General features: G+C 42.6%; 1 protein-coding gene and 1 pseudogene across 1 annotated transcript; both read right to left on the bottom strand.

Annotated features, from left to right (window-relative positions):
• Positions 1 to 4,435: 4,435 nt before the first annotated feature.
• Positions 4,436 to 8,552, bottom strand: LOC120288933 (annotated as a pseudogene).
• A 5,230-nt stretch (positions 8,553 to 13,782) lies between these two features.
• On the bottom strand, positions 13,783 to 21,092 carry LOC120289142 (ethylene-responsive transcription factor 3-like). The gene is made up of 2 exons (XM_039303669.1): positions 21,021 to 21,092; positions 13,783 to 14,797 (listed from the first exon to the last, which is right to left on the bottom strand). The coding sequence occupies exons 1-2, from the start codon at positions 21,090 to 21,092 to the stop codon at positions 14,051 to 14,053; spliced, it is 819 nt and encodes a 272-aa protein (XP_039159603.1). The 3' UTR covers positions 13,783 to 14,050.
• Between the last annotated feature and the right edge of the window lie 4,423 nt (positions 21,093 to 25,515).

Raw genomic sequence — 25,515 nt, 5'->3', positions numbered from 1 at the left:
TTTTTGGTCAATTTAATCCATTCGGCCAAAATTGGCCGGCCGGCTCTGACGTAGACGCCGACCGGCCGGCGAACGATTTTCTAATAATTTCTTTTTATTTTTTTCGAATTTTTGAATTTTTTTTTCCTATCTTCTTCTTCCTCGGTTGGCGCCGGTCGGCGACCCAAAGGCGAGGGCTGGTGAGGTCGGCCTCGCCGCCACCGGCGAGGCTTGCCCCCACCGGCCACTAGCGAAGGCGAGGCCGCCGTCGCCCAGCCAAGGCGAGGCTCGGCCTCGCCCAACCATGGTGAGGTCGAGCCTCGCCGGATCGGTGACAATGGCCTTGCCGTCGGCCGGGTGAGGCTCGCCTTCACTAGTGGCCGACGGGGCGAGCCTCGCCCGGCAACGGCGGCCTCGCCGGCCACCGGCGAGGCTTGACCTCGCCATGGCTAGGCGAGGCCGAGCCTTGCCTTGGTTGGGCGGCGGCGAGGCTCGCCCGCCGGCCACCGGCGAAGGCGAGCTGGCCGAGCGACCGCGAGGTCGCCGTCGGATCCGGGCGAGGCTCGACCTTAACATGGCCGGGTGAGGCCGAGCCTCGCCTTGGCTAGGGCGACAACGGCTTCACCGTCACCGGGTGAGGCTTGCCTTCACCAATGGCCGGCAAGGCTGACCTCGCCGGCCAGAGGAAGAAGAAGATAGGAAAAAAAATTAAAAAATCGTTCGCCGGTCGGCCAATTTTGGCCGGATGGACTGAATTGGCACAATTGCAATAGGTTTATGACTTTTTTGGTAATTCTCCCCCTTGGCAAGGAGGGGCCTTGATGGTGACTAACAAGCTCGAGGTGACCTTGCTAGGGGTCGGCAAGGCTTTGGCAAGGTCGCCAAGCCTTGTTTGGTTGGTTGTCGGCCATTCTTTGAGGTCAATGACCGACTAGGGAAGAAGAGAGGAAGAGAAAGAAAGAAAAGAAAAGAAAAAGCCTGTTTCTTGTTTCTTAAGTTATTCTCGGGAACGAGAAATAATTTTTTTTTATTTTTTATTTTTGTTCCAAATCTATTTTTGAGAACAAATTATTCTCATGAATAAAAAAGTTACTAAATGTATTTATATTATATTTCTGTTCCAAAGAACAAAAGAATAGAAACAAGTGCTCCTTGGAACATTACAAAACAATACCTAAATGTGACGGACATCACTTGTACATGTGTACTACACTTGAAAATTGGGGAGACAGTTTTTTTCTCGGAGATAAAAGTTCGGGGACTTGGGGAAAAACTGCAAAAATATCATGCCAAAATAGAAGGGACTTCTCCAAGAGAAAGGGCTTACAATTTAAAAAAGAAATAGTAAAGAGAGGGTAGGAACAATGGCAAAAAAATGAGTGGAGAGCGTAAGAGAAGACACTCTTTATAAACAGAACGATCCACTCTTTACAAATTAGAGTTTCGCGTGTCAATCTTTAGGGAGGAAGACATTGCTAATTTGTTAAATCTATTTGCACAGAGAGAGTAATAGCCGAACTACACGTCTTGAGCTAGAGGTGATCGGTTCTAAGGTGGATTAGTTCTCACCTAAAAGCAAGAACTGACTTGACTGGACCCGGAGCCAAGTTAACTGGGAATCAGTGATATTTCAATGAGAAATTTCTTCCTTCCAAAGCCAACAAGCACAAATCACGAAAGACATCTCAATGACTTCTTGGAATACGCGACTTTCGAGGTGGGACATCTGGAGTGCTATAACGCACGGAGGGACACTTAAGTGCCATAACTTTAAAATTGTACACTTAAGTGCCAATATCAGAGTAAAATGAGACACTTAAGTGCCACTCCGGCCGAAAATTCGGCCAAATGGCTGACGTGGCAATTTTCCGGCGAGTTTGGTCCAAAACGGCGTCGTTTTGCACGCTGACATGGCGGAGAAAACGCAAAAAACGACGCCGTTTCATGTCTACGTGTAAATAATAATATATAAATTAATTAAATTAGATTTAAATATTCAAAAAAATTTAAAAAAAGAAAATTTTAAAAATTTTAAAAAATTAAGAAAATTTTTAAATTTTTAAAAATTAAGAAAAATTAAAAATTAAGAAAAAAAAAAAAAGGGGGGGAGGTCGAACGGGGCGGCTCCCTCGCGCCGCCGCCTCCCCACCGTCGCCAAAGAAGGGCCGGCGACGGAGGGGGAGGGTCGGCCGCGGTCGCGGCCCCCGGCCGACCGACGGCGAGGGCTGCGAGCCCTCGCCGGATCGCGGCGAGGGCCGCGACCTCGCCCAGATCTAGGCGAGGGCTCGCGTGCCCTCCCCACCGATCGGCCGGCCTCGCCGGCCCGGCCAAGGCCCGGCCGACCCTCCCAATCCGTCGCCGGCCCTTCCCGGCGGCGGTGGGGAGGCGGCGAGGGCCCGCAAGCCCTCGCGGATCCCTCGCCCGGATCCGGCGAGGGGGTCGCGGGCCCTCGCCGCCACCGGGAAGGGCCGGCGACGGAGTGGGGAGGGTCGGCCGGGGTCGCCGGGCCCGGCCGGGGCCGGGGTCGCGGTGCCCCCCGGGGCCGGCGAGGCCGACCGACCAACGGCGAGGGCCCGCGAGCCCTCGCCCGGATCTAGGGCGAGGGTCGCGGCCCTCGCTGTCGGTCGGCCGGGGCCGGCGACCCGGCCAACCCTCCCCCTCCGTCGCCAACCCTTCCCGGTGACGGCGGGAGGCGGCGGCGGGAAGCCGCCCCGTTCGACCTCCCCCTTTTTTTTCTTAATTTTTAAATTTTTAAATTTTTCTTAATTTTTTTATTTTTTTGAATATTTTTAATTTAATTTAATTAATTTTTATATTATTATTTACACGTAGACACGAAACGGTGTCGTTTTGCATTTTCTCCGCCACGTCGCGTGCAAAACGACGCCGTTTTGGACCAAGCTCGCCGAAAAGTCGCCACGTAAGCTATTTAGCCGGATCTTCGCCGGAGTGGCACTTAAGTGTCCCATTTAACTTCAAAACCGGCACTCAAGTGTAGCATTTTAAAGTTATGGCACTTAAGTGTCCCTCGGTACCAAGTTATAGCACTTGAGGCTGTACTCTGCCCGCGACTTTCTCATGACAGATTTTCATATGCTTTTTATATTGGATAATACACGTGAAAGACTAACAAAAGCTAGCTAGAATCAAAGGAAACACATATACAAGCAATTTAACATGAACCCAGTAAGGTTTCGGTTGTGGATTATAGTGTTAGTTCGAAGTTTTAATGACATAACTAAATGTCCATATTGAACAACAATCAATACAGACAATAAGCATAAGTATACTTCTCATATTTGTTCACGCATATCATTTGGGCATTTAACGAACACAATGATTAGTTCAAAGAGGAGATCTAAACGCAACATCAAAGCAATTATTATGATTCAAGCTTATCATGACATAAATACAAGTGGCGTTCATTAACAAATCTTAAATTAAAGAGTATTTCTCATAAATCTCATTTGTAATTCTTAGCCTATACTTTGTACAAAGAACGGCCAAAAACAGAGCATTGGGTAAGCATCGAGTATTTACCTTGATTTGATGCGATTGCGGTCATGGTCGGTGATTGAACTAGTGACAAGAGGTAAGAGAAAGAGAGGGAGGCCAGAGTCGAGTCGAGTCTTGAAGGAGGCGTCGAACCACAAGAGATGCGGCTCAAGCTAGAGCTAAGGGATGACGTGCAACTGAGAGAAATGAAAGTGAGAGTTGTGAGCGAGAAGCATCACCGAGCAAGGAATTAGGATTTTGGAATAATAAAAATTAACATTATATATGTTAGTCCAGTCTTGGTGGTTCAATCCACACTTGAAATCGGAAATTAGGCAAATATTCACTAGTTCCAAATTTTAGGAATCGGGAATCAAATAAGTTCCCACAGAAATCACTCAAAATTGACTGATTCGTTCCAATTCCTTTGCTCACCACTAGCAATTTTAGAGAAACATTGTCATATCCATTTATACAGATAAGCGATAGCCAGTACTACAGCCTCGAACTTTTCCACGACAAAGCAGCAACAGCAATGTTTGCTGCGATTTATGACAACAACAAAAAAATGTTTGCTGCGATGATATTGAATATGATAGATACTAGTTAGGCCCAAATGAGACCGCTGGGAAAATGTCCATGTCGCATAATTGGAGACAGCCGAACACAAACATGTCACTCGATACAGCAGAAGCGGCCAGTCCATCTAACCTGAAGGCCGGGGTTATGCCCGGCGGCCTAACTCCCTTGGTTCGTCGATCAGATTTTACAGCTAACTTGAGACCCAAGCAAGTACAAGAGCTTCCATCGAGTACCCATTCAAAATCGGGTTCACCTGAACAGATTCATCGATGACGAATAACAAACGCGCGGGAACCCAGAGTTGGAATTCCAGAAATTTAACATTGGACAGTCTTCGGTGGGATGAAATTTGAGGTACCGGGGGACAATCACCACCCAATTGAGCTGAACTCACGTAGTAATCAGAAACCCAATATGGATTACAAAATGAATGTGATCAGATGATCATATTCTACATAGGTGGATATTACGGTCGGAAATAAGAAGGAAAAAAATGAACAGAACGCCTTTACATGCACAACTCTTTATCTCTCTCTCTCTCTGTGGCAAACCCCTTATGCTCAATTTCTCAAGATATGCCGATGGTCTTCCTCTGTGCTGCAACTGGTGCGGCATAAGTTAGTCTTAAACCCGAATGCTCAATTTCTCAAGATATGCCGATGGTCTTTCCAAGCAGCCAAAGCACAAGGGAGAGCTCGATGCCAAATATGGTGTGCAGAGTAGTCCTGTCTAACGTGAATCCGTACACTGTTATCCCCGCCCGGTTATTCTCAAAGTATGTCACTGCCATTATTAGCCAAGGAACTCGGTCAGCAAAACAACTATCCTGTGATCTACGTCAGAAGCATGAATTCCAATGCGAGATGAGATATGCAATGGGGACATTATGGTCCCTTGGTACCATCACTTATGTTGCTGCCAACTATGTAAATGTGCAAAAACATACAGTTCAACATCAACACGAGTGGAAGGTGAGTCGTTTTGGTACTATTTGTCAAAATTATTACTAGGACATGCTTCCGTTCAAGTTAAGGTTAAGCAATTATTCTTCAAATTAAGGTAAAGGGTTGAAAGGGCTTACCAAGGGCTTGTCTTTTCTGGTATGAGATGGTACTATAGGCATACTCTGGGATTAACTTGCTATTGTCCAAGTCATCTTCCTCATCCCCAGCATCACTTTCTGATTCTGTACTTCTTACAGGAAAGACGGGGTCATGGGCAGCCTGAGCCACTGGTGTCTCACCATCATTTGCCTCGAAAGAATCATCGAGTGTTGCACATATATGCCACTTTGCTGCAAGGCATGTCACGGACTGTGCTTTATGTGTAATCTTGGTCGCACTGCGCAACAAGATGAGGAGCGCGGCAACCAGAGCCATCGAGCAAAGCTGTACAATTACAAATGTTACCCCCACTTAGTATGCTGTTAAAGCTGGAAAGTACTAAAGAGAGGTGCTCGTGCACAAACATATTTCATTATGTCACAAATTAATAATTTCTGAATTGTAATAAAAATCTGCAAATTGATCTCAGAATTAGAGTTCCTCATGGGCAAGAAAGATGCCAATAAGTTTGTGAAGCCCTTTCTTAATGTTTAGAGTAAAGAACTTACAGCCAATTTTTTTACCAAAAAAAAAAGAAACTTACAGCCAATTCTCCTGCACGGTAAATGTTAACATCTGCGGTGGACTTGGTAGTGACAAGCAGAGCGGCAAACTGGCTTCCAGTGACCAAAACCAGAGCCCACAATATGAACGCACGGTACCTATGGCTTATGATCCGAAGGTGTCTCCTGATCTAAGATGCTCAGATAGGACCGAAGCCACATCTGAGTCCACTTGAAACAACTTTGCAAAGTCTTGCAGTCGCAAGATCTGGAGAGAGCAGATCAGACGGAAGAGTACACACACCAAGAAAATGACCATTGTGCGGTAGAGCCATGAGCAGAGCTCCATGATGCAAGCAACGGTGTCACTCAGGTAAACGTTCCCCAAAAATGGTATTTGAGAGGCTCCTGAGGCATACCACCATATTTTATAAGCACTCTCAGCTGCAAAGCAGGGGAGGACGAATATGGAGAGGATTTTCAATGATCTCTGCATGAACGATGACATGTTTGTACAGCATGTAAGGTAAAACACTATAGCTAGTAAAAATCTAGCATGTCATAACAGTATAGCTAGCAAAAACCTACCATATGACAAATAGCAATCTTTCTTAGACCCCTTTCTTTTTTTTTTTTTTTTTAAAAAAAAAAATAAGAAAAGAGAAAACACCTAAAAGTATGATCCTTACTCCAGTCATCACGACAATTCGTGCAAGCGATGGTCCAAGTTTCTATGATGATGAGAGGTCAACTTAATGCTCATACTCATGACACAATCATCAGGTTGTAGCAAAGCATCAATAGTTGAGCTTACAAATCACAGAAAATAGACATTCAATCAAGTCCAGCCAATTATACTTGTAAATTTGTTGATCCTGCAAGCCATCATTTATCATATTCTTTCTTCTATCACATTTTATGGTATCCAACCCCAAATTGCTGTTCCATTCATTTTTTGAACTCCATGCAGAGAAGACTGCAGTTTTTGTAAGTCGAACCAACTATAAGTATGCTCTTCATTCATCCCTGCTTGTTAAGATGACTCGACATCAATGAGTTTCCTCTTGAAGAGTCAAATAAGATCTGCAGATCTATTATAGCTCTTTAATTGGTGGCACCACATACTTCTGATATGAATCTGAGACGTAAAAAATGGTGGTGTTATGAGCGCTTGCTCCGCTGATTGCCAGGGACAGGAAGAGTTTTAACCTTCTTAGTGGAAAGCTGCCATGGATATTTTGTTCATCTGATGACAGGATATTTTGTTCATCTTCAATCATGTATGAGAAGTGTAAGATCCCCGTATTATAGCTCTTTAATTGGTGGCACCACATACTTCTGATATGAATCTGAGACGTAAAAAATGGTGATGTTATGAGCGCTTGCTCTGCTGATTGCCAGGGACGGGAAGAGTTTTAACCTTCTTAGTGGAAAGCTGCCATGGATATTTTGTTCATCTGATGACAGGATACTTTGTTCATCTTCAATCATGTATGAGAAGTGTAAGATCCCCGTATTATACAATTACTTATTTGGTCAACCGTTCATCCAAGAATCTGGACCGTCGGACGGTGTGGGCTTCATGTGGATTCCCTGATCTTATGATTTAGGTGCCAGCTCAATTGAGCCAGGCTCATGCAAGAATCAGATGAGATGACACCACACCCGAAAGTCCCTATGCTCCAACATGGTATTCAATGTATACTCATTGTCTCGATACTGCGATGGACAGAACCAGCTTAATCATACCATAACGAGGGGAGTGGTGTCGACCTGCTTTCTCGACACGTAATCAGCTGGACCTACTCATTTTCCAGGAGATAACGGGATCTCTTTGACTATCGTCGATCATCACCTCTCTCTCTCTCTCTCTGTGGTGGATCCCTGTCCCCATCAATTCTGTGGTCCTACACTAGTCCAGGTTCACACTACACAACTTTATAGCCACGCATCGAAGGTCGTCGATTAGAATCATGAAAAGGCAGAAAAGCTAAAAGCATAACTTCCACGTCAGGACTCGGACCCAGAACCTTCTTATTGCTCATACCGGTTCATTAGCTAGCCACGCATTCCAGAAGCCACGCGGATCGGAAAACCGATGAAAATCAACGACTACCCTCGTTAAAAAAATGAGAGCGAATCCTCTGTCGATTATTGACTAACATTTCCAATGGCAAATCAAGGAAGATTGAATTTGGAAGATTGATCACATGTCATGAATGCAGCATGCAGCTAATCAAGGTAGAAATCGCAACTTTAATGCGACACAAACCGGAAGATCGTCATGACCGTCACGGGCACAGAAATCATCGAGAGAGAGAGAGAGAGAGAGAGAGAGAGAGAGAGATATGGAGAGAACGTACATTGAGCTGGTCGGTGTAGCCATCCCTCACCGTCTCGCTCTCGTCCCAGAGCTTGTCGAAGAAGAGGAACCTCCGGAGGCCGTACTTCCGCACGAACCGCGACAGGCAGACGAAGGAGAGCGTGGCGAGGCTGCTGAGCGACAGCTGGACGACGCCGTCGAAGGGCCTGGCGTGCTTGGCGTCGCAGCTCGAGCAGGCGAGCAGGAAGTGGGAGGCGGCGGGGACGGCGATCGCGAAGACGAGGAACATGGACCAGAGAGGCAGGCGGTCCAGGCGTTCGACTGGTCCACGCACATCCACCGGAGGTAGGACCGGAAGCTCTGCAGCTCGTCCTGCGCATGCGACACGCACCGCGCGAACGTGACGCTCCGGCGGCGGTCGCCGATCAGAGGTTCGCCGATCAGAGGTTCGTCGATCAGAGCAACTCCGCCGCCGCCGACTTCCATGGCGGATGGTGACGGCAAGGGGGAAGAGGGGAGATCCTCCGAGGAAGCGGGGGCGCGACGGACAAAGTGCAAAATCCTGAGTTTCCTGTTTCTAAAACTTCCATCGGGTTGTTAACTTGTTATATGCGGTGGGGCAAAAGTGTCGGGATTTTTTTTTTTCTAATTTTTGCGGATGCAAATATTGTCAAATTTAATAAGTAATTTAAGGAAAAAATCACTAAAAACTTCAAATTATGCATGACGCATTTAATCTAAATCTTTTCTTTCCATACAAAACAATCACAAACTTATTCTTAAATGACACGTTTAACCCCTATTAAGATATCACACATCTTCATTTTATTTTACTTAAGTCATGCAATGCTATGTTAGCATCATTTACTTTCAGCATCCACAAATAGTGCGGGCGTCATATCAGTAATGTTTACTTTTCAGTGTTCATATAGGTAAATTTTTAATGATGCCAATCGACGGAAAATTGACAAAAAATAAATGTGTCACATAAGTATAAGTTTGTGATTATTGTCATGAGGCACAATTTTAAGATATTTGATGCCTTTTACCCTATATCTTATGCTAATCGAGGTCTAGTAAAACAAACCTATGATAAAATTTCGAACTAGACAAACTCATAGAATCACGACTTATATATCGCAAGGCATGGCAAAATATTCTGCTTTTTTGGTATGTTTTTTGAGCACCGTGTGCATCAAGCAACATTTATTTGAATTGGACATTTTGTAGTTCGAATGGCACCATTATCAAAACGACCACAATTGAATTGCGTTAGCTGCTTTTTTACACTCTCCTTGATTAATAAGCGACCTCAATGTATATATGACCGGTCTAACCCTTTTTTTTTTCTTTAAGAAAAATAGATATTTTTTTTTTAACCTTGAGGACATCTATCCTTTTCGTCATTGTGGGCATAGTAATTTGTCGATAAGCTCAGCCAATGAGAGGGGGGGGAGACATTCGGCATGTCTGTCTACCTCCCGCTTCGCAAGGCTTGGAATCCGCCGGATTCTCTCGTAACTTTACGTTTTCGATTAACCCATCCATTTACAGAGAGAGAGAGAGAGAAAAAAAAATCCGAAAGTAGAAAAATAAATAAATAAATAAGATTTCCGATTATTCTAGGATGCGTTTCGGAATTGGCACTCAAAATTAAAGTTAATGAGGACCCAAGCATCATCGCCGTATGCAGCAATCCAGCTGGAGGTGGGCCCGCGCATGCAACGTGTACGCTTCGGCCGCCAATCTCGGCCGCCGCCCCCCAATGAGAACGCCACGCGTGGCGCCCCCACGTTGCTCCGCTTGTGGCGGGGATCGAACGAAACGTAGGACACGAGAACGATAGAAACAGCCGGGACCGACCAAGACAAAAAGAAAGACACCGCAGAGATCAGAAAGAAGCTCCATTAAACAAGTCAACGTGTGCTGGGTGATCGGCGCAGGTGCAGGTGGCCGCCTGTGAATCGCGGGACGAGGTCGATTAGGTGGGTATTGCATATGGAAAGATTGGATTCTGCTTGGCTCCGATGCATGTGAGTTGTCCACGAGAAAATGATTCGTATGGGCTTTGATTGAGGGGGAAAGATTAAAATAAATGGGGAGATCTATCGTTCAAAGTTAACCAAATCGTCTTCCCAAGTTTACCTGCGGATGGGTTTGTGTCGCTAGAAAAGATTGCTCTCTAATCAAACACCCATCTCGCGGTGGGATCAAGAGATTATAGTACAGGTTTCGTAGAACGAAATGCCCCGTCAATGAAGCTACAAATTACTCAATCCCCGCACATTTGTACTCGATGCGAAGGGCGAATGACTAGCACGCTCGAACAAATAAAAGTTCAGATGACGTTCAGGGCGGTGAAACCGAAGCTTCAGCATAATGAGAGAGAGAGAGAGAGAGAGAGAGAGACGTGATGGATGTCGAATATGAAGTGCGTTGACTAGAAGACTGTGGCTTCATATTGGGCCAGCAGATACAACCTGCGAAGTACGAAACGCGACATTCGTTGCGGTCCAAGAGCGTCCCTCCATTTGCCTCTTCACGACGGGCCGAAAGCCCTCCATTTTCATCGACCGCCCGAACTATTCTGCGTCGCCGGGGAACAAGCCTACCAAGGGAAAATGAAATTATTTTTATGTATATGTCACTATCAAGTAGCATCAGGTAAAACTTGTTCCTTTTACTCCCCCAATGCGAAAGGTAAAGAAAAAAAAAAGGAAACTTTTTGAAACCTTTAAAAGATTTGCATACGTTCAGGTATAATTTTATTCCACAATAGTTGGATATATTTGGAAAAATTCTAAATAAAAACCCGAGGTAGATTTTGTTCCAAATAAGGGTTTGAAGTGCTATTATTTTCTAAGATAACCTGAATTTTTAGTTGATTAGGACATTTTCTTCATTTACCCTTTTTTTTATGGTTATCCCTTTCCTTTTGCCGGTGGTCAACTACTAGCCACCGACGATGCTTGGAGAGGGTTGGGCGAGGCTAGCCCCCACCAGATCTAGGTGAGGGTTGCCTCCTCGTGGCCAACAAGTGCCACAATGGAGGTGACCATAGGCAGCAATCGACGAGGAAGAAAAGAAAGAGAAAGAGAAAATAAAAATTGAAATAATTTAAAAATAAAATTTTCTTTTGACAAAAGTGCCCTCAATCAATTGGAAAAATTAGTCAACCGGCAACCAATAAAATCAAACCCTCATTCAAAATTGTTATAAACACTCCGAATCTTAGTTTGTAACCGACATGATTATTTGATTCTTATTTAAATACAAATCTACTTGAAATTCTTATTTGAAAAAAAAATGAGGGTATTTCAAGTTCTTACTTGAAATTTTCGATATATTTTCAATTTTAGCAAAAAAAAAAGGCTACTTTTACCTCCTTCTCTTCTTTTTTCCCCTGAACAAATCAAATGCACTAGTAATTGCCAATGTTGGATTAATTTTTTCGGCCACTGCTAGGAAGAGATAGTCATCTAATAAGCTGGCCTTGATAAGAACATAGGATCCATGATCAATGGATTACTTAAGTGTGTTTATTCCTATAGCTCAAGACTTGAGTACGAATTCGGAATTACCACACTCATACATTCTCTTGAGGACGACCTCATAAGTCTCATACACCCGTTGATACAAAAGAACAACCGATTTCAAAAAACAGTCCCTAAAACTGATATCATTCACTTGGGCCATAATTTTACATGTCTTTGTTGGCAAACCAATAATTCTAAGCGTGAGGGTTAATTGACAAAGTTCTTTTTTCTTCTCTTTTTACCGTTATACGAAAAAGGGGCATTATTATTCATAGTCCCTCTAATAGATATTAAAATTGACGTCAGAAGGTGAACGACCACCCAATCTCGAGGGGGTAAAATAAAGGGGTTTGAGCAATGCTCTCACACGAGAAAACCCGACCCGCCAACTCTAGCTCTAGCCCGGCCCGGCCCCATCCGATCCCGCTAGACAACCAGCTCCAGTCGACATCACAATCGCCTAATACATGATGCATTTCCCAAAGTCTTGCCGGGTCTCAAATGGGTGGTCAAAACGTGCCGCCCACCTTCTCTCCCCTACCCCCACGCCGGATGACCTTTCCCTCTCCCAACCAGATGCCACATCATATCACCCATTCAAACCCACTACGCCAACGCCTTCGATCAGCTCGAGGCTCGAAAACCCCAACTCACGCCCCCATCAAAACTCGAATCTTCAGCCACCCCCACCCCCTCCTCGCAAAAAGAAAGAAAGAGAGAAGGGTCTTGTCCCACTCGAACAAAAGTGGAAGCAACGAATACAATAATACAAGCAGAACAGAATACCCGGAGGCACCTTCCCTCCCACCCCCACCCCCTCTCCCCACCCCACACGAAAAAATAAGGCAAAGTCGATCCCCCATGCCGAATACGACCCGTTCAGCCGGTTTCCGGGCGGCTTCCCTCGTCCACAATTCAAAGATGGCAACCGAGTGAGCGAATTGATATGACATGCGAGCTGGCACTAACACCCACCACCACTTATTCCTCCTTCGTTCATATGGCACCTCCGGCCTGCCTATCTGACGCGTATGCGAACCGATGAGCGTTGTGAAACCTCTCAACGCGACCCAATTCATGGTTTTAGCGCCCGGATCATAAAACTTATTAAGCGCCCGAGTTATGAAACAGGAAGAAAAATAAGAAGACTCTAGGGGGCACTTCGGAAGGACGACTAAGAACGAGTATCTTGAAGTTGTGTGCTAAGTTTCGTAAGGGCTATAGAAAGATCGCTAATTCTCAAATCAGCAATTCACCTTTTTCCGCTCAGCAATTTTGTGCAGACACTGCATTTTACCTGAAACAGCAATTGCATCCAGGTGGTCAACTCTTGAACGAGTATCTTGAAGTCGTGTGCTAAGTTTCGTAAGGGCTATAGAAAGATTGCTAATTCTCAAATCAGCAATTCACCTTTTTCCGCCCAGCAATTTTGTGCAGACACTGCATTTTACCTGAAACAGCAATTGCATCCAGGTGGTCAACTCTTGATGTCTTAAGGGATCTTTTCGTTGTTTGGATTGGAAACTGCTGTTGGGGGTTTAGGTTACGTTTGAGCGCATTCCATGAATAAAACAAAAATTTGCGGGTCGGCAAGAGCATCCGTCCCCAATCAAAATAGAAATTCAGTCGAAAATAGGCCGGAGACAGCCTCCCAAAATCTAACTCCAGCTCACGATGAACTTACTAATGGCTAATCCCCCGTGTTCCGGAATGATTTATCTAACTAAATGCGTAATGTGACCGTGCTCGATGAACTTGACCGACTTCCCGACCACGTTCGGTCCGAATTCCCCAACTCTGCTTTCCGACCGAATCTCGATTCCTGAATTCATGTCTCAGAACAAAAGATCACGCGCATCAAGCCCCGCCCATTTTCAGGCATATCAGCAGAGAGCAACTCGTGCAAGGCAAGGCAGCGCAAGCGAATACAAACGCTTCCAGACACCAAAAAACATCACCATTTCTTGTTTATGGCATAAGGACATGCTAAGAATCGATCCCGTCTGGTCGCATTTCCAGATCGGAAAACGCATTAAGACCCTCGATTCATGGCGAGCAACAAGAACTCATTTGGCATCGAATGCCCAACAACGCGAACCTCGAATCTATTTCACCTAGCAAACGAAATTTCGCAGAAAAAGTTGGAAACCTGCTGATCTAAGGACAGACCACTGCAACATCAACATCACCTCTGCAGATCTATATGCAGAGATGCCTTCAGGCATCAGCAAGAAGATGTAACAGCATATCCACCATATTCATACCACAGGAATCTCAGTTGATTTTCAAGCAAAAATCGCCCAGTAATGCGCATCAAGTTAAAGACTTTTTCTTCTTTCATCTCATCTTTTTCATTCCATTTCCGCAATGAGAATACGAGCAGAATATCGGGAGAGAGGAAAAAAAATAAAAAATAATTCAAGACATGGCTTTTAATATCTCTTTACGGGCCGCCCAACCACTCACAGGCACAACCGCAGATCTTCGCCGTCGAGGTCGACCCCGCCCGACGACGGCGGCAGATTCAGATCAAAGGCAAAGGACCCTCCTCCTGAACCACGACGTCGACGAGGACCCCTCCTCGACGCCCCCTCCGCAATCGTCCACCACGGACGACGACGAATCGCAGTCGCTCTGGCAGTCCTCCGGCTCCACCGGCGGCGACCTCCGGTACCTCTTCTCCGGCTGCTGCTGCGGCGCCGCGGCGGCGGCGGACGGCGGGGGCCGGGGCCCGCTGAACGACTCCACGGTGCTGCTCAGGCTGCTGCAGGTCGGCCGCTGCGGGAACGCGCGCCGGCCCTGCTGGGGTCCTCCGCGCCGCGGCGTGGCGGCGGATCCGGGCCGGGGCCTGGGCCTGGGCGTCGTCGCGGTCGTAGGGGAGGCGGGGAAGTTGGTCTTGGCCTTGGAGCCGCGGAACCGGACGGCGGCGAGGTCGTAGGCGCGGGCGGCCTCCTCGGCGGAGGCGAAGGTGCCGAGCCAGACGCGGGCCTTCTTGACGGGGTCGCTGATCTCGGCGGTGTACTTGCCCCACCGCCGCCTCCGCACGCCCCTGTACTTGGGCTCGCCGGCGCCGACCTGTTGCTGCTGCTGCTGCTGTTGTACGTGCCCCTTCGGTGCCGATCCGGCGACTTCCGGGACGTCGTCGGGGCCGCGGCGGCTCGGCTGGGAATCATGCTGCGGGAGAGATGGAGAGAGAAAGGGAGGGTTCGGGCGGATGGATGGATGGATGGATGGGATGGGATTGGAGAGGGAAGAGCAAGACGCGGGCCGAAGATGCTATCGCCTCGTTGCGGAAGCTCCTTGTTACCGCTTCTTCATCTCGGTGAAGAGATGGGAATGGAATTTATGTTGATTTCTTTCGCGTTCTGGGCTTTACGTGTTTTTCGTTTCTTTTGGCCTTTTCTCTGGTTTCGTGGGTGGGGGTGGTGGTGGAGAGAGAGAGAGAGGAGATGGCTTAAATTTGTTTTCTTTAGGTGGAGAGTTCTTCTTTCTTTTCTTTATTTAAAAAAAAACATATATTATAATTTTCGATTTCTTTTTTTGGGGGGAGGGGGTGGCTTAAATTTGTTTTCTTTAGGTGGAGGAGGGTTCTTCTTTCTTTTCTTTATTTAAAAAAATATATATTATAATTTTCGATTTTTTTTTTTTTTTTTTTTTTTGGGGAGGGGGTTTCTCTGGTTGAGAAATTGGCCCCTTCTTTTTTTTTTTTTTTTTTTAATTTTTGTCGAAATTTGGCCCCCTCCTTTCGTTGTAATGGAACCGGTCTCCTTCTTGGCTCGGTTCTCTTCTCTCTACCGTCGTCCTCAGCTCCTCCCTCGCTTGTCCCCACCAACCTACTCCTCCGACCGCCTTCCTTTTCCTTTCTTCGTTTCTTCCTTTTCTTTAAAAAGAAATTCGTGAAGTTGGTTTTATTTATTTTCTGTTTATTTTCTTTTCGTTCCTATCGCTCCTTTTTGGACGACGCCGAACAGAGCTTCTGAATTTCTTTTTTGGATGATAATGTGGCGGAATCTCTTTTTAGGTTAACAATTTGAAAATGGACCTGCAAAAAGAAATTATTTCGAATTCTCGCTCATTTTCCTTTTATGGAGATCTTTAAAAATTTGTCCTCATTTCTTCTACTTCTCCCTCTTTCCCAAACGAAGCATTATGATGATATTTTGCAATGCGTGTCTCAATAAATCAATAGGTGTTATTTGTAGGATTACCATGTTATGATTTGTTCGAATTGACTTTTGTTTTTAACATTCTGCTTTTTTCCCACATATTGCAAGAGCAAGTAATTTGATTTTTTATTTTACATATATTTGCATGTACAATTTTTTTTTTATAACTTTCATATGATATTTGAAGTATTTGACAAGAACGTAAAAACTTTCTCTCTACTTTTGAACAAGACACAAATGCACCAACAAAATTATAATAGTCTCATATTGCTACAACCCTTCATTTGCCATTAAACTTACATAAATATATCAAATATCTATAGCAAAGTTGCTACAAAATAGATAGGTCCCATCAACATGATAACAATGCTAATTCATATAAATCCAAGTAAAGCTGAGGACCATAGTTTGACCGTGGCCTCAATGTCTCTGAACAAAAATAGAAAAAAAAATATAAAAGTGCAATAATTTATTTTACAATTTCGGGTGGTCTAAAGATTATGAACATAACCATTTATTTTAATTCAATAACTAAAGCAAGTAACTTCTTTTGTTTTTCGTAATCTCAAAATTTCAATCTTCTCGATAATATGATATCTCCCATTCGTTCTATTTATTCAATTGACTCTTTAGAGCTTGAATCTCTATTCGTGGAAAGAAAGTTTGTGCGTTTAATTTGATTTTTTTGAAAAGAAATTTATACCGATCATGTTCTTTCTTTTTTTTATGATATTTTTTAGTGAATTTAAAACTAGCTTTGACCGACTCCATTTTCCTCCTTTAAAGATTAGGCTTAATCTCTTTAGTTCAAAAGAATTAGGGAAGACGGATTAGTGGTGTTTGAGATGGATTTAGGGAATTAAACATCCCTAAGTTTCACTTTTGTTGTCGATTCGGACAAGATGGTCGCGATTTGTAATCCATTTTGCCTCTTTAATGCAAAGGAAGATAAGAAAGAAAAGAAAAAAGAAATTAGAAATTCTTAAATGACGCCAAAAGGTAGGCCCCACAGATCCCTGACTTGCCAACCCACAGACCCCACGTGGGCCCACCATTACAAATTACATAACGCCTCCTTCCCGCCTCTCTCTCTCTCTCTCTCTCCTCTGTCGTGATGATTATTACTTTGAGGAGCATGACGCGTGCAACAAAATTCATATTGACCGCAGTATACGATGAAACCTGTCAAAGCGGACGAATCAGATGAAACCTCCTTTTTTAGTATAAAATATTATGGCAAAATGTCTTTCATGTTTGAATTTATCGAGTTATTCCCGAGAAATCTCGACTCATTTTGAACTTATGGGAATTTATAATTAGTATTCAAATAGTCTCGCAACTCAATCTAAAAAACGCATTTCAAACTATAAATCTTGTTAAGTTTTAAAAGACAAGTTATATATTCTCTTAAATTTATTTTGGCATAATCCCCTTTGCGAGTTAGTTAAGCTTTGTTTGGTGAATTGAATATAACGATATATAGAGATACACTCATTATGGAAATATACTATCTAGGAAAAAGAATAAAGAAAGGAAAACACAAAAGAAAAATCAAGCCAAATCATGGAAGAAAGACGGGGGAGGACAGGGAATGGTGGCCGCTATTGTGAAAGATGACCACAAGGATGGCGGTTGCTATCTCGAGAGCACCATGGCGACGATGGTTATTGCTATTTGACAAGATCGGGGATTCCACTGGCCTAGGAGATGTGTAAACAACTCAATCATTTCGCTTGTTCTATCTCTCTCTTATTATTTGTGATTTATTGGCGTCAGTTGTGCATCAATGTTACTCGTGTGACCACCTTACCCGGGTCAACGACCTTGCACAATTGTTACTCGACCATGTCAAGGCTAGTCATGCGACGACCACCACAATGCCCAGCCAACCTAAGATTTGAGGTTTGGTCATTGAGGTGACCTTTAAACTATTTCTCGTGCTCAATTACTTTAGACATGAGATCTAGTCTTGAAACCAACAGTGGCAACCACAGAGTGTCATGTGAGTAGAAGGGGATCACACCAAGCTTGGGGAGTGATGTGAACACTATTAGAACCCACGCCTTACCTTTTCTTTTCTTGTTGAAATCTCAAAAGGAAAATTATATTCTATATTCAATCAATTATATCTATTTACACCACTAATTCGAGTAATATATTCATTCATGTCATATTGGAACATTTACTAAGCTATATATAGGTTATTATCGGATATCTTATCTCATATATATCTTATTTGATTAAAATGTCTAGACGATCAAATGTAGCATTATTGCTTTTTATTTTTATTTTTAAGATTCATTGCCGTCTCCATGAGAGAATTATAATATACCTATCAATTACATGAATTTCACATGGCACTTGACCACCCTTGTCATATCAAAAGCCAAAGTTTCATGTAGACAAGTACTTTAAAATAATAATAAATGGGTCATTGTTATTGTTGCACGATTCGCTAGAGGTTCAAGCATAGACAACGTGCAGAAGTTGAAATTCACAAGTGGGAGTGGAAGATACAGCTTTTCTCCTTGTCTCGCGAATATGTCCAGTCCTCGACATCCACAATGTGATTTTTTAAAAATGATTACAAGGCATTAAGTGATACCATTTGATAAAAAGGGTATTTGCCACTACAACATTCGTCCTTTCATCTGGCATACTTGCTCACTATATGCTAGTCAGGAGATGGAGTATTTCATGGGCCTATGGACCTCAAAATAGCATTATTCATGAGCTCACAAAATAGGCATTTCATCATAGAAGAACTACATCTCTTTCTTTTTAATAATCCCCATCTAAAGTTATAAAAAACAAAAAAAAAAAAATGCAACGTTAGTTGAGCCATTCTTTACTTTAATATGTTCACATAGGTAGTAACTCTTCTTTGTGATATTCTCATTACTTGGCCGGAATGGGAGGTTTCCTTTAGAAATAAAGGGGGACTGGCGTTCACATCTCACTTAATATATATAAAAAATATTTACTTTTTTTTTTTTTCAAATAGAACCGGGTCACCGGCAATCCCGCGGAGAATCAGGTCACGCATTACCGGGGACAAAGCGCGGGATCTATGGGCCGTCTCCCTGACTCAAATGACTCGCCACCCGAGAATCATTTTCTTTCCAAACACAAGAGGCCCCCTTTAATTCCCAGCCTACCGACACGTGTCCGCTCTCCCCGTCCCGAAAGCTGCTGGCTCTGCGGTTTTCTTGACCGGGGAGAGACCGGTTGGCAGATGGAATTCGTCCTTTTCTCTTCGTTATGTTGCGACGGAATCCTGCCTACACTGCTCCAAAACACTTCTTAAACAAAACGAATTAAATAAAAACACACATTTTTTTCGATATTTCTCGCGGTATATAATAACATAAAAAATTATAATTTATTCTTGATATGGTAATGGGCCATATTCAGGATGGGGTAGCTGGTTGGCGAGTAAAGCCAGCAATCGGAGGCCGGTCAATTTTAAAATACACGCGTCAGAATTCTGGCGATGGTTTGGGAGGCCGTGCATTAGACTTTTTCGTTTCACGGGACACTTGTTTGGTGCATCTCGTGTCCTTTTCCTTCTCTTTTTTATTTTAATGAGCTCGTAATTTACTAGGTCGTAGTTAAAATAGAAATTGTAGAAGAAAGTGACAAAGTTGTCTTTTTGGTCCCCATCCTTTTCTTTTTACTAGTTTTCGAGGTGTATATAATAAGGTCTTCTAGGGTGTGAAGGCGCCAGATCGAACATTTCCTTTGTGATTATGCAAACGCACAGTTCGGCATAATTATTTACATATGTCATGGGAAAGATAAAAACACAAATAATCCATGAATTTTCAGCCCAATGGCTAATATTTTTTTTTGGTGACTAAGGACTCCGCCACATGTCCCTCGTGCTTGAAAGGCTTCTGGGGCCAGGCCCTATCGCCGGGAAAGACTAGCACAACAACCCACCGTCATGCGCCCTCCACTTTGACTAAGAACGGGTTTCGAACTCTCGACCTAGGGAGAGATTCTCAACCAACTGCGCTATCCACGGATGAGTCCCAATGGCTAATTTGGTCATTGAATTTGTAATTTATTTAATGTGGCCCCTAAAATTTATCCTAATATATAATGTAGTCCTTAAATTTTTGATTTGTTCAATATAACCATTGGACTTTTGATACATGTTCAATGTAGTCCAATTTTATGAAAATATTCAATATTATCTTTCAATTAATTGAATATGAGGGACAATATTGAATATTTTCATATAGTTTAGGGATTAAATGAAACATGTATCAAAAGTTTATGGATCAAAGTTTCAGGGATTACATCACACATTAAGATAAAGTTCATGGACTAATATTGAATAAATTAAAAGTTCATACAACAAATTGCACATTAATTCAAAATTTAATGGATCATTTGTGCCATTTTTCCTCATAAAAAATATGGCGAAAATTTGGGTTGACCAAAAATTAATTAAGTTAATGGGGTATTTCATAGGTCGAGAAAATATGTAAAGTGGATTATCTCGTTATCAAAGTAAATCTTTTTATTTGCTTTGATTCTTTTCCTAATTGAAAAAGGGAAGAAGCCTAGATCTGAAACTGCCCTTCAATTGAATTTTTGCAGGGAAGGTGTTTGGTCCCGATTTTTGTTGTCAGTCATTATTTGGGGACTTCACGATATTATTCTACGACCCCTTTGTTGAGTTGGAGGATTAGGCGTGATCCTTAATCATTTTAAAGGCCACAGACATGATGATTGCTCGTGTAGCTTTTATCCATGACCGGGACCTGGATGATTAAGCATTGTGTTCAATGATTTTTGCTTTGACGATGCTTTTGGACCAGAAATAATACTTGTACGTGATGCTATTTGACTTCAATAGGGGAAATACATCGAATGCTCTAATTTCACGCTAAGAGAAAGAAATTGCCCGCAATCATCATCTTTGTGTGTGAAGTTCTTACAAGTATTAATTTCACTAGGAGTCTAACGTGGAAAGCTTGGGACCAATGACTATAATGAAATATTCCGTTACTCATGGTCTAGTTGCAATCTTTGCTCAATTCAAATTGCGTAGATCTTTGACCAATTTATCTTACGTGCATTAGAGCAGGTTTTCTTTTTCTTGTATGGAACTTACCGACATGGCCTTAACGCCATTAACTCTTTCTTGGCATGATTTTGGTTTCCTTTGATATGCCGATACGGTTTTCTTTTTCTTTTTTCGAATGTCTATCTGTTTCTCTCTCCCCCCCTACATATTGTTCTTCTTCTTCCTTAAATCCTACTAAACCAAAAACTCACAAAATTTACCAACCACAACAATGAAAAAAAATTATGATTTGTACCCCCTCTTGACCACCAATTAAGTGGCCATAGCCAGGAGCTCGAAGCTCGAGGAGCTTCGAGCTCGTGGCCATGCCCTTGAATTTCGTGACTCAAAAAGATACTGCAAACTTAACTGCATCGAGCTCAAAGTTCAAGTTGCCATGGCTATTGTTAGCTCAGATCGAGTGGCCATGGTCACGAGCTTGAGTGGCCATGGCATCCGCAAACTTGAGCATGAATGGCTCTAATGGCCGCGAGCTTAGAGCTTGAGTTGGCAGCTATGGGCGTCGCAATGGACTCCCATCTCTCTCTCAATTTTATTTTTTCTTATATTGTTGGATACAGTGCCAATTTGGTGCTACATAAATTGAGCAAGTTATAGCATGATTAGGTGTATAACCATGTACGTGTCAATAGTCTATGTCGCAAAAATCGACCTTCAAAAGGAAAAGTGTAACTCATGGAATGCTTGATGTTTTTAGAAAGTATAACTTGAGGAATGCTCGATGGTTTTTAAAAAGTAGAGCAATGTTTTGTTAAAAGAAGAAAAAAAACTGTAGTAGAATGAATTTGATTTTTGAGCAAAATAATAATGACCAAATGTAACATTACCCATTTATTTATTTATTTTTTTGCAAATGCTGGCTTTTGCTTGCCGGCCACTCCCTTCAAGCCTACGAGATAGGGATTGAACACTGCACCTCCCCGTCCAAATGGGATGGTAGCTAATTAGGCGAAGCTTAAGCCGATCGATGTGAACTCATCTTCAATCCACTTTTGCTGTGGAAATATTCTTTTCATGAGAGTATCTCAGACCACGTTACACAAGAATAAATTATGTGAAGTAAGCTCTACATCTTAGACATATTTCGGGTAAAGTTCATGAGATAAACAGTGATGGTGAAGGTATAAAAGAAAATTCATTGCAAATGGAGCGAAATCTGGACGAGAAAGGGACGTGACGTGCCATCCTCATCCCCGTCCCAGCATCACCAAAACCAGCCCACATATTCACCAAATCAAAACAGAGATAAAAGCCATTATGATTGGCCACGGTGAGGGGCTGGGTAGGTTGAAATACCAGTTTCTTTCTTGAGCATCGCGGCGCACTGGAAAAACCATAACAATTTCCCACGAATTTGCAACCACGCCATCTCCAGAATCGCAGCCACACAATCTCCACCTTCCTTTCTCTCTCTCTCTTTCCTTCCTTTTCTTCTTTTTCTAGGTTTTTGATGGAGAGAACAGTGGGATGATAAGGTGTACATGTCACGCAACAGCGTTGGGGAGGTTCGGGTCGGTCAGATCTTTAATTCTTCAATCCTTTTATTTTATTTTACAGAAATTAAAAAGAGAAGAGAGACGATTTTCAATATGGGAAAAAAGAGGAAGAAGTGGAGGATCGAGACCAGTGCATTTCGGCCATGATTTCGTCGCATCGAGTGGTGGTGGGTTTCGGCCTTTGGGGGCCAGCTGTTCCTCCCCCTATCATCTGGCCCAGCACCATCGCCCTCCTGCCCTACCCTTCCGTATCCCCTCCATCATTGTATTTGTCTCCCATCACCACAAAAAATGGGTCGCATTCATTTATACTTATTTAAGGAAATTTAATAAACAATTTTGAAAATTAGTGATACGCTTGCAGTAGATATCATAAAAACTATTCTCTCCGTTAAACATTACGGTATTTTTGAATCGGGGATCTGCATTAAAATTCTTGTGCGGGAGTAATTCGTTAAAATTATAATTTAGTTCTCTTGATTATCTTAATTTTCGTGACCAAAACCATGATGTGAACATTCAGCCTCAAAATATAAGCTAAGCTGACCACAAGTCCCTCCATCGGACTGAACGTGTGCCTCAAGGCTATGAGCATATAACGAAATTTGCAAGAGAAATTCCAACACCACTTGTATAATACGATACTATATATTAAGATAAAAAATGTGAGCAAACTAAGAGACTTTCCCAAATTTAAAAAAAAATAAAAAAATGTGGTCCCACCATAAAATAAAGAAAAAACCCTGATAGCGAAGTAATGCCGTAGAGCGAACAACGAACTGGGTAAAAGGCCCAACTTGCGGATGGATTGCAAGAGCCTATGTTCAAAAGGCCATGAGAAAAAAAAGCTCAGCTAATTGATTTTCAAGAAAGAGCATAGCCAAAGATGGTCTGATATTATTGTTTTGAAAACCAAGGTTTAGCTGAAACCACCTAGAAGATCGGTGAATTCTGCTAACCTTTGACCATTCATATAACTTCATATATTGACACCACCATTGGTACAAATCCCAAATTGATTTAATGAAACATAAATTAAGTAGGTTCCACCCAAATATTTACTCTTTGAATAGAAAAAAAAAGTAAATCTTGTACACATATTTCAGTGTTGATTCTTCAAAACATAATTCTTAGGCATATTAAGATATTAACGGCTTTGATTGAATGAGTGAAGGCAAGTCTTCACTTCTAATTCTTCACGGACATATAGAAGTTATGCACATGAGAAGATGGAAAAGATATCTTTAGAGATTAATGGCACTTGGTTCATTTTCCTCTTTTGTATTTTACTTCTTCTGTCTAAAGTTGTGTGCTTGACAGATCATATTATTCTTCTTCTTCATTCTAACTGATGTAAAATTGCACCTAGAAACAAAAAGAAAAGACATTAGAAACAAGTCTTCAGAAGGGAAATGACATTTCAAGCTGTCCTAGTGACATTTCTATTAACTTAATTTGCAATGCTAGTTTACTGAGACAACTCCTCAAACAATTTCATTGTCCATGAATTTTGATGGCCTTTTGCTTTGGCTTCTCTATCCCCTCGACTGCTCTTCTTTCAACATCCTCACACCTCGCATGAGCCATTTGGGCCTTCCCGTTTCAAACAATTTCATTGTCCATGAAGATGGTTCTAAAAGTCTATTATTTTGAAGGCCAAGGCTTAGAACTTATGCTATGGAGATTGGTGAATTTTGCCGACCTTCGGCTATTCATATAACTTCGTATATTGATGAGACCCACCACTCGTGTGAATGTCCCATGTTCATAACATTAAGTACGTTTTGTCCAAAGATTTACTCTTTGAATAGAAAACAATAGTTGATCCTTCAAGACATAATTTTTTGGTATATTAATCAATTAACGACTTTGACTGAATGAGTGAAAGGTAGTTTTCACTTCTAATTCTTCACGGACATATAAATAGGCACACGGGAAGATGGAAAAAATATATGTAGAGGATAACAACACTTGCTTCAATTTCTTCTTTTGTTTTTTGTTTCTTCTTTATTTAAAGTTGAGTGCTTGACTGATCAAATTATTCATCTTCTCAATACAAATGATATAAAATTGGACTAAAAATATGGAGAGAAGACATTAGAAACAAGCCTTTGTAAGGAAAATGACATTTCAAGCTATTTTGGTGACAATGCTAGTTTACTAAGATAACTCTTCAAACAATTTCATTGTCCATGAAATTTGATGGCCTTCCCCTTTAGCTTCTCCATCCACTCGATTGCTCTTCTCTCAAGTATCCTCACGCCTTCCGTGAGCCATTTGGGCCTTCTTGTTTCAAATGCAATTTATGCTATTGAAATCCCAATTATGATTCCTGATACATAGCCTATCCACATTGTTTTCTGTTTGAACCAACCATCATGCCCTTCGCCATTGAAAGTTGATGAGGATGATGGCAAACTCAACATTGCTAGGGCATGCTTTTCACTGTGGAGTTCCACATAGGCCCAAATTCCCACTAAACGAGTCACTTGAAAATGTGCTCAATTGCTTATCTTGCGGAATTCGACCAGTAAATTGGTTCTTCGAGAGGTTTAGGTACCAAGGGATGCCAAATCTCCAAATTTTTTGGGCATTAACCCACCAAGCTCGTTCGAAGATAGATCAAGCCATTCAAGATTGGTCAAGTTTCCTAGAGTCGAAGGGATGGAACCTGTAAGGTGTTCACGAGAGAGGTTGAGCCCTATGAGAGAGTGAAGATGTCCAATAACTTTAGGGATATTACATTGGAAAGAGTTGTGCGGCAAGTCAATGGTTGTGAGGATGGTCAAGATCCTAACTAGCTTAATCTCTAGCTTTTTTTTATCATTATGGCCACCGAATTTTCGTATGTCCCCAGTTTGAAAGATCGTGTCATATAAGATGATGTATCTTGCACATTTTCGCCAGTCATCATGCCTTCAAGGTTCATCATCAAGTTGGTTGGCAAAGGACTGCTAAAGTTGTTGTTGGAGAGGTCCAAAATGTGTAGCTTGGGAATGAGGCGAGCTCTCTTGGGAATCTCCAAAAGAACCTTCAAGCTGTTGGACTTTTAGTTCTGGAAATGTTCCCAACCATCTTGGAAATGTATCCTCTATCTACTTATGACTGAGATTCAGAACTTCCAGATATCTACATTTGACAAGTGATCGGGGCAATATACCTTCGAACCGATTTCGACTCAAGTCAAGAGTCATCAAGCCACTTCTTGAAGGAAAAAGTTGAGGAATTGTACTC

This window comes from Eucalyptus grandis, chromosome 10, assembly GCF_016545825.1.
Source record: "Eucalyptus grandis isolate ANBG69807.140 chromosome 10, ASM1654582v1, whole genome shotgun sequence".
NCBI lineage: Eukaryota > Viridiplantae > Streptophyta > Magnoliopsida > Myrtales > Myrtaceae > Eucalyptus > Eucalyptus grandis.
This window is presented reverse-complemented; position numbering and strand designations above follow the sequence as displayed.